Below are 10,235 nucleotides of genomic sequence, written 5' to 3'. Positions count from 1 at the left end.
AATTTAATGGGCATGTTCTGCTCATTTGAATGAGACTCTGATTTTTAGAGGCTAACATACGTGTGCAAGAGCTGACATCCCTAAAAACTGACAGATGCGTCCATTTCCGCCTTTAAACCGGATGTTTGCCTTCCCATACATTCCATGGTCAGACAGTACTAGATATGTCTTTAAAGAAATAACCGATTCAGGTTTAAAAAATTGAGACGATGATTAAACAGGTGATTTCAAGTTTATCTATTTATATTTGATTTTTAAGTCATTTATGTACGGATTGTTACTCTGTCAAAGAATTACACGTTATAAATAGGAACTGGCATATGAAAAGATTAAATTAAATGTCAAGCACAATACACATGGCATAAAATTGCAACCAGCGCAACTTGCCAAAAACATTTATTAATAAATTTTCTGTGGTCTCTAGTTGTTGTCTAAAACTATTAACAATATTAGAAACTATTTGGCAATCTAACCAGGCTGTAAATTTTACGATAAACACAACTAATAATGATACTCTGAAACTAAACACACACAAACAAAAAATAACATTTGATAAATGTATTTCTTAAAATATAAATTTTTTTTTAAAACGATACAAAAGTGAAAAAAATGGAAAATAAAAAATATGTAAAAAGTGTATTTAAAATAAGTCAAAGTTTAAAAGAATTGATTCGATAAGCGGCTTAAAATTTAATTTGTGCTTGATTTTGTCAAAAAAAAAAAAAAAAAAAAAAAAAAAAAAACATTGTAGAAAACCAAACACGTCAAATTAAACTAAAAACTGATAAAAAATGTTACTGTACAATAACATTTGTTGAGTTCTTATTAAACATCATCTTTTCTTATTTCATAAATTATTAAGACCTGGTATTATTAAGTCATGGTTTTGTTTTTCACTGCACTTACGTAAAAAATAATAAATATAGCTTAAAAAAGATCCTAAGCAAAGGAGTATTTTAAATGATTTAAGGAAAAAATAACTTTACAATACAGTTCAAAATATTTGGTATTCCGAAGAAAAAAAAAACTATTATTTTCCATTAAAAATTGAATATTTAGGTATTGTATAATGGAGTACCATACACAACATTCTTATGGAATGCTAAAATGAAAATTAGAGTTAAGTACAAAATGTGATGCATATATTTTTTATATACATTGTTTATTTTTTAAATTAGTTTTGAGCATCACTGATTACAACCAAAAATTAGTAGTACGCTCGCACTTTCTACGATAGATGCCAAAAACTTTTCGAAATAAATATTTTTTGCATATTTCAGCATAAGGAGAAATAAATGCATTTGACTGACATAAAACATGAATACACATTTGCTGTAATTATAGCTAAATCTACATGTGAAACTATACAATTGTTACAGCTCTTTGGACACAAAGATATGTTTTATGAACTTTTGAAAAGCAAAGTTCACAATCATCAGTCAGTAGATGTAATCTGTCTCAGTAATGTCACACTGTGTAAAAAATTGTGTTAAGTTATCAGTATTAATGGGTGTAATGTTACTCGAATTCTGAAGTGTGTAGCATCATTGTTTTAAATACTCAAATTATTGGAAGAAGCTTGCACTATGGTTTCATCAGAATTCAAAGCGCACGCGCAAAGATCAGACTCGGCGCAAAACAGGTAAACTCTTAGCTTAAAGAAACCCGTCTTTGGTGGCCGAGCGGTGAAAGCTGCCTTTTCTGGGAGGCCCACGGCGCGCGTTCGGATTCGAAAATGACCAAAGGTCATTTCCTTTCTTTGTGCAATTAAAATGTTTTGTTCGAAAATGTAAAAAAATAAATAATTGGTGCATAATGGTTGTTAAAAAACATGAGCTTGATAAATCGTTCAAGGAAGTCAGATGAAAGCTTAATTTTTACTAATGTGTAACCCTTCAAGTAATTGCTTTGTAAGCATGTTTAAAATTCCGGTGAAACCTCACGCAGAAATGAGTGAGAGTGCGTTATAGTTACATTACCATGGCGTAACCTTCCACGAGTGATTTGTAACTTTACACAGTTATATCAGTTAAGTCACTCCAGAGCAGTGGAGGCAGCTAAGCTGCCATTGATTTTACAGAGTAAGGTTACACAATTTTTTTTTACAGTGAAGTGTTTTTGCTTGCTGCAGACTCCTTGTGAATTACTTATTTTAACTTTTACATAACTCTCTACTCGGCATACAATATACAAAACACTTCTTGCTGCAAAGCATTAGAGCGGATTTGTTTGCTCTAAGTTAATCATAATGAAGAATGGTGGTTGTGAAATGTTTGTTCTTCAAAGTATTCATAAAATTTTTGATTAATATGAGATACTAGTGACGCATGTGGCTGTTTCTTTAAGTTTCTTGCTAAAATGCGATACAGTTGACCAAAATTGCTTATATTACTAACAAACACGCTTGCTTTCATATAAATCATCCTAATATACAGCTGCAGCAGATATCGTCATATAGATCCTCCTAACCTGGAGGTTCAGCAAGTGTTCTAGTACAAAACACTCAGTGGAGTTCGATAGAAACCCAGATTGTTGAAGTTAAAGATGTATTTTCTAGTTCTCACGACAATATCACAGATATTTACAAACTGAAAATGTTTTGTTCGTTTTTTCCCAACGGCAATTATCCAATGACGTCGACAAAAAAATCTTGTAACGTACGTTTCATATTTTATGTTCAACGAACAAACAAGACGTTCATATTTTATGTCCAACGAACAACAAAATTCAGTTCGAATGCTGCCTATGTGAGGACACTTATAATAAATTACAAATATTCATCGATAAGATGTAAGGAAACTTGATTACTTGACAATTCAACCTAAAACAAGAACAATGCTTCGTGTTGCAAGCTTTTCTCTTGTCAAAAATTCAAGTCCACAAATCCACTAAGTTCAAATCATTGAAGGTCAAAAAGAAAGTAGATTGAAAACTTTACTTCGGTTCCAGCAGAAAATCGATAAAGGTAAATCAACCCTTCGCCAAATGCTGTCGATGATTTTCGCGTACGGTAATTAACATAAAATAACAAATGCACATACGTTTTTTTCTAAACAAGTCATGAGACACGTAATTAAGTGAACAAGAAATAAATGTCTTTGAAAACCTTGTAATATAGCTGCACACACCATGGGAAATAAAGTACATTCAGATTACGTATGAAATTCATAGAAAGTTTTTTCTTTCCCATTATTATTATTATAGTAGCAGAGCTGCAGTTCGAGAAATTTTACAAATGAAGAATTATCAGATTTTCTACATGTCTCATTATAAAAACTTCCTATTCGTAATAGTTCTCCAATATTAAACTCAAAAAACCGAACTGAAAAGTTTTTGGCTTAATGGTTGAAAATAAAAGGATAAATGATGTCATTAATTAACGTGTCACTGAATGAACGAATAATGGAAGGTGAATTTAAGTCACAGATCATAAATATGCGTCTTCTTTTGCTATGTGATAACCATTTCCATAAGGATAATGCAATGGTTCTTCCATAGTGTCCTGCACTCTTCTGCGCCGGAAAAATCCAAGCTAAAAGAGTAATAAAAAATGAAGCAATACTGATGAATAATAATGTTAAATAAAACAATCAACTAATGAATAATATTAGTTGGATAAGAATAAACTCCGTAAAATTCTAAGATAGGAGTTAAAACAAAGTGCACACAGGAACATTGAAAATAGCGCCCCATGAAGGAAGCATTGGATGAAGTAAAAATTAACAGCAGGTGAGAGAGACACTTGATCCAAAAATCCAGGCAGTTAAACAAATACAGGCTAAGAAATGAGATAATTACAGTGCTACTTCAGTAAGACGTTGGACCCCCTTTTGCTGCAATACGTGCCGTAACACGAACCGGCATTGAGCTAATTAAACGTCTGATGTCGTTCTGAGGCAGATGGACCCTCAAATTTTGAACAGCCAATTCTAAATCTTCCACAGAATGCACGGCGTCGACTGGCGTTCCGACTGATTCCATACATGTCCGTATAGAGCATGTATGGAATCAGTATAGAGCATGTATGCTCTATACGGGAGAAGTCGGGGAAGCAGCTGGCATTGGAAGAGTCTCAAAAGGACGTAAGAAGTCTTGAGTAACTCTAGTTGTATGCGGGCGAGCATTATCTTGTTGGAAAATTGCACCTGGGAGACCATTTAGGAACGGTCCAACATGTGGTGGCAGAATGTCATTAAAATAACGCAGGCCCGTTAAGGTCCTACGTACCACAGCTTGAGTGGATCGACTATCATAGGCTATGCCACCCCACAGACCATTATGCTCGCTGTTCGGGCAGTGTGTCATTCGATAAAATGGGTTGAATGGTACCTTTCTCCAGGGCACCTCCACATCCGTTAGCGGTTATCATCTGTCCCCAAAACGAATCGAGATTCATCAATGAGCACTACTTTTTGCTTATCAGTGACATCCCACATCGCTCTGGCTTCGCACCATTGCAGACAGAGTTGCCGTTTTGGTGTTAAAGGGAGTACATGAAAAGGTCGCTTGGACTGCAGATTTACTTCCGCAAGACGTTTAGAAATGGTTCGGGGAACAACTACTACCCCTACATTTGATTCTATGGTGAAACGAGTCACTGTGGGATCCACGAGCGCTTGACGCACGATCCTTCCATCCTCTCTCCTCTCAGTCCTCCTGGTCACTTCAGACCCGGTTTTTTGCACGTGGGTACCATCTCGGGTCCACTGCCTCCAACAGTTTCTAACGGAACACTGCAAACGATCCACTTGAGCAGCAACACGGCTCGTCGACCAGCCTGCAATTTTCATGACGATCATCAAACCTCTCTCAAATTCGCGTAAATGCAAGAAACGCTTTCTAGCTAATCGAACTGGCATCCTTCACTCATTAAGGCTCTCCAACAATCGGGATGTAATCGTAGCATTTATGAATCCCTAATTATGCACTGCTTTATATATCACTTTTTTCCCGATTGCACCGATACTGTAGGGTAAACGGTCATGCGCATTGACACCAAACTTGGATAATTTGCATATCAGATGTCATTCTTTTTAAATGCAAAATTTCGCGATTGTACCTTTCTTCTTTCTTGGGACGCTATTTTCAATGTTCCTGAGTGTATTTACATCGAATTTATATAAAAATTTTGCTGGCTTTGCATCAAAACATTTAACGAATTATTTTTGTAGCAAAATTTGATCTTTGTTTTAAAGTTATTTTACTTTTTTCTGATTTTAAACATGATTTTAATTAAAAAATATGTTACACTAGCTGCGTTGCCCGGCTTTGCCCGGTCCACCTTGAAAATAAAAATTGTGTCAAGTGACGTATATTCAACAATCAAGCGTAAAAAATAAATAAAAGAAAACCATCATGATTTCCCTTCCAAACAATGACGACAGATCTTAAAATACTTTTAAGAAATCCAGAAAGATGGATTTAAAATGCGTAACCATGGAAACACAAAATAAAATAAGTTTAAGGAATTAAAATGCGAAAGAAAATGGTTCACAATTTGAATACAATCGAGATTTCTTAAACTTGATTTAAAAAGGCTTGTAATTTTTTTTCTTTTCGAGATAAAAGCTTATGTTTTCGACCGTAGGTCGAAAAGAAAGCTGTGGGACAATTCCTTCACTTTTTATTGATTTATTTAATGAGGAATGGTGCCTAAATTTCAGCTAAGCCTAAAAAAATTCGAGCTAAAAACGCAAATAACTCCCGCCGCTATTAAGTTAGAGCATTGGAACAAATTGCGTAGAACGCGGAAAATTCTTCCCTTTCCAACGATGTATAATATTACTATTTGTGAGTAATTTTTCACCCCCATATTCGGGAATTTATGTGAAAATTGGGCCTAAATTAGAATAAAAAAGAACTATTCATCGAATTGTTTTCGAACTGGTCTGCAAACCTTCTCAGGACTTAAAGGAACAAATTGTGAAAGTTTCAGCAAAATCGGCAGGGTAGTTCTCGAGTTTTGCGAGTTCAAACACACAGACGCTTTTTGGAGACTTCATTTTATACTATGTAGAGATTTCAGTTAATACGCGACTGTTGGTAGCTCGTGCTGCCATATACTGTCTGTTCTTTTAGAAATAAAAGTCCCATAGGGGCAAAGGCACCCTCTTTTCCCACATCTTAGAGACACGAGAGAAATAGCAGCAATCAAAAAAAAAAAAAAAAAAAAAAAAAAAAAGCGAAAAGAATGTTTCAAAATGGCGAAACAAACCATTGGCCTTTTTTTTCAGATAAAATAAACATTATAGTGACTTTTGAAGAAAAGAAGAAGTTAAAGAAAAAAATTACTTTATCATATTATGAAAAACATTTAAAAATAAGGGGGGAATGTTTATTAAACACATACTTTTTCATTATTTGTAAAAAAAAAACGACACCTGTACATTTTACTCACCTGCCATAAGACTAAAGCCAAAAGTCCAAGAAGTAGCAAACCAACCGAAACAGATAAGATCAAAATCCACCAAGGAATCATATGGAGCTGCAATGTTACTGTTTCAGGATTGACTTTTGTAGTTACCTAATTAAGTAAACATAAAGATCACCATTCAATCAATAACTATACACTGTATAGACTTATTGAATCAACGTAAAAGTTGAATAAACAACATCAAAACGCAAATTTGTTTAAAAAAGGTCGCATTTTTTGTTTTTTTAGTACAAAAGGCGTGAGCTGAAGGCTTCCGACAAAAGTTGTTTTTGTCATGTCGGATTTCTTTACATACAGATAGGAATACATACAGATTGTTTTGGGTATCTCTTATGGTTTATTTCAGGCTTTTCTAGATTTCACATCACTGTCTACGCGTTTTTGTTATAAACCAGAAAGCCTAAAACCACGTAAGCTGATTTTTTTTCCCGACAATCAGCTTTATGGCTCATTACGGTAATTTTTCAGACTCCTGAGTGTCTGAGTGAGTAAAGTGAAAAACCAATGCAAATAAAGCATACATTCTCAAAAAAATGCAGCATATAGCTATTTCAAGACTACAATAGAGCCTTTTCATCAGTGCAAAAAAACTCACCACAAAACAAAAAAGTCGTGAAAGAACTGAACGTCACCATGTAGACACCGGTATGTATACAAATGGGTCAACCAATAGAAATTCAAGACAAGAGACAACAACCAAATAATCAGCAAACGACAAGTCAACCCCGGGGAGCACTTCGGGTGAGGGTTGAGGGGGGAACAACCAATCAGAAGCCATGGAAACGAAACAGAATGGGAGAAAACAAACAACCCGAAAACGTAATTTTAAAAATTCCTTTCAAATATCACGAAAAAATGGAGAGCTGGAAAATCATTGACTAGAGACCCAATTCTATGACCCAATTCTTCCAAAAATTGAGGTCATAGACCGAAGAACATTTACAAATAATTCTGGCAGATGAAAAATCAAAACAATGGCCAGAAGTCCAACAATGCTGAGCGATGGACGAACGAGCAACTTCTTATATGTAAAACATAATTTTCACTATCTTTCAGACGGTGCTTGAGAGGACCTTAGTATGACCAACGTAACCAAGTCCTGAATGTCTGTGGTACAGGAGTTCAGTCGATTATTATCGTTTAGCGTTTTTTCCCTTCGTTTGTACCACATGAGTTAAGTTATGCAAGCTCATACTTACGAAAAATGATTTAAACCCTAAAAATGTTGGATCAACGTCATGTGGTAGCGATGTAACACGGCTGACGAGTTTTGAAGATATCTGCACATCATCTAGTCCCATCTATAAAAAAGAAAAATAATAGGTTAAAAACTTAAACTAACAAGTAAATAGATCGGTAGTAAATATTATTGATTTTTTTTTCAAATGGATTTTAATTTCTACCATATTAGCAAGTGATTCAAAAAACATATAATTGGCTTAAAATTAAAACACATATAACAGCAAACAATTTTCGGAAAAAACAGCACTAGATATTTTTAAAACATTGCAACAAATGTAATCGCCAATAATGTAGTCTCACAAAGTAAGAAAAATGGCGCTTTTCAAAAAGCGGAGACACGAGAAGAGAAAGAAAGAAACTTTAACTGACAATAACCCTAAACTTATAATAAACTCAAAATATTTTCTTCGGATTTGTGAGGGACAGATTGAGTTCCTCTTGCTTATGTAAACGGAAATAAAAATAAAACGTTTTTAATTTTTGGACATCGTATACCTTTTGTTTGAGAATAACTCAAAAAAAAAAAAAAAAAAAAAAAAAAAAAAAACGTTTTTTATGCTGTGTGTGTCTTTAGACATCATTGTTTAAGCTTTTTAAGTTTCATTTCATTCAATGTTCAAAAATTAAATTGCGTTTTCTAAGTTTTCAAATTAAGCATGCTAAAACATTTTTTTAATGTTAATTGAAGCAAAAGTTAAATGTTAATTTCAAATTATATTTTATTGCTACAATGTTTCTATTTCGTATTACATTGCTACAAATTTTATTTTGTATCATGCACGGTACTTACATTGTTATTCATAAAATAGATACTTACGTATATAACAATCCTTGTAGGCTTGAATGTAGTAATGAAGAAAACAATAAATTTTTAAATGTTGGTGGAAGTACTTTTATTGTAATGCAGGTATAACTTTCTATCTATTCTATCTACTTTTCTACTAATATCTACAATAATTACAAAAAATTCTTCACAGCAGCCGGTAGAAAAGTTCTTCCTGATTTTTCAAAAGTAAATGAAAAATTGCTTTGTAAATTTCGCTACACAAAAATACGGGTTACAAGGAAGCATCCAGCTCAAAATAGAAGACAGGTTGGGGGGGGGGGGGATGCTGCAGGTTGGGCAGTCAGGGAGTAAACTCCCCTTCTGATTTTAGAAACAATGTAATCAAGCATTTGTGCATGTATTTTGTTGTTTTTCCAATAAAAAGCCTTAAATATCCGCCCGTTCTCTACAAAATGAAAGGTCTGGGGGAAGCATTTTGCTAAATTTGATCTTTTTCGCGGTGTATGAGAAATGAGGAGGTGTCTGATCGCTTTTGAAAAAGAAAAAAAAAAAAACTTTTTTTCTGGAGATTTTGTGGAAAAGGAAATTGTGTTTGGCGTTGCATTACCATTGTATTTACTTTTATGACGATTGCAGTATTAACCTCACTTAAGATCATCAGTAACTTTCCCTTTTTAATGAGATCTCAACCATGTTGAATTTTCTGTATGTCTAGTACAGCTTAGTGGAAATATTTGCTGGTTATAAGCTAAAAACATGAGAAATATGTTGTTTCCTTGAAAGAAATATTAATGTCTGCCATTTTGACACGCGGGCGCAAGAACCATTTCTTTTCCTTGAAACAAAGTAGTGATATAATGTCATTTACGTTAGTCTGGTTTTGAGGGACAAAGTTTCATTTTCAAATACCTGGTTCAAATATTTTTGAAATCTTTTATATGTCTTTCGTTCTTTTTTTTTGTTCACTGTTCTTTTTTTCAAAAAAAAAAAAAAAACACAGAAGCTAGGAAAATCTTACCTCGTCTAATGTGTTTTTCCAGAGTCTTGATCGAATAGTAAAAATGACTTGTTCTTCTCTCGTCAGATTGAATACGGAGCAAGATATCTTTGTGCATAAAGTTGGACCACAAGACTAAAAAATACAATTTTTATCTTTAAGTAGAAGATTTCTTTCTAATAATGTCACAGGAGAAAAAGAAGGGAGGAGGACGATAATCTTACCATTTCTTCGTTGAAAGCTTGACTTAACTCTGTGACATTTTCAGGGATGCTGTGTCTTCGTCTCCTTAAAAACGTAGATTCCTTATCGTCGTCATTATCTTCAAAATTTTCTGAAATTAGTGAATTTCGAAGGGATTCGATATTGAAGGAATAGCCACTACTGCGCGGCTTCTTTTGCTCTTTCTGGAATGAATGAATAAAAGTTAAATTTAACTTTCGATTTTTATTTTGTGCATCAAAATTTAAAAAATATGTTAAAAGAGGGACATAATTTAAAAGCAGTAAGTTTAGAATCATACATTATAAAATAAAACCATAATAAAAACAGCGTCCAATTATTCTATCATATCCCAAGAAATTCTTAAATGCTTATAAATATCTGAAATTGTTCTTGCTAAATAAGTTTACTTAACGTTTTACACGTCGCTAACTCATTTTGATGAAATAGGAGCTGAAATCAGTGGCCGTTTTGTGACCAGATTCGGTTTCAAACAATAGTAAGCTTTTTACTCAGCAGTATTAGACATGAGCTTAAAACCTGCAATTCTTCTT

General features: G+C 33.7%; 1 protein-coding gene across 1 annotated transcript in view; it reads right to left on the bottom strand.

Annotated features, from left to right (window-relative positions):
* Nucleotides 1–3,427: 3,427 nt before the first annotated feature.
* The window catches only part of LOC129216526 (integrin alpha-PS2-like), a 139,801-nt gene continuing 132,993 nt past the window's right edge, over nt 3,428–10,235 (bottom strand). The window contains exons 26-30 of the mRNA XM_054850741.1: nt 9,684–9,866; nt 9,481–9,594; nt 7,633–7,734; nt 6,398–6,523; nt 3,428–3,532 (exon numbers count right to left, since the gene is read on the bottom strand). Of these exons, the coding sequence (XP_054706716.1) occupies nt 3,428–3,532; nt 6,398–6,523; nt 7,633–7,734; nt 9,481–9,594; nt 9,684–9,866 (630 nt within the window). The remainder of the gene's footprint in view (nt 3,533–6,397; nt 6,524–7,632; nt 7,735–9,480; nt 9,595–9,683; nt 9,867–10,235) is intronic.

Source organism: Uloborus diversus, chromosome 2 (assembly GCF_026930045.1).
Source record: "Uloborus diversus isolate 005 chromosome 2, Udiv.v.3.1, whole genome shotgun sequence".
NCBI lineage: Eukaryota > Metazoa > Arthropoda > Arachnida > Araneae > Uloboridae > Uloborus > Uloborus diversus.
The sequence above is the reverse complement of the archived record's forward strand: the minus strand, read 5'-3'. Positions and strand labels throughout refer to the sequence as shown.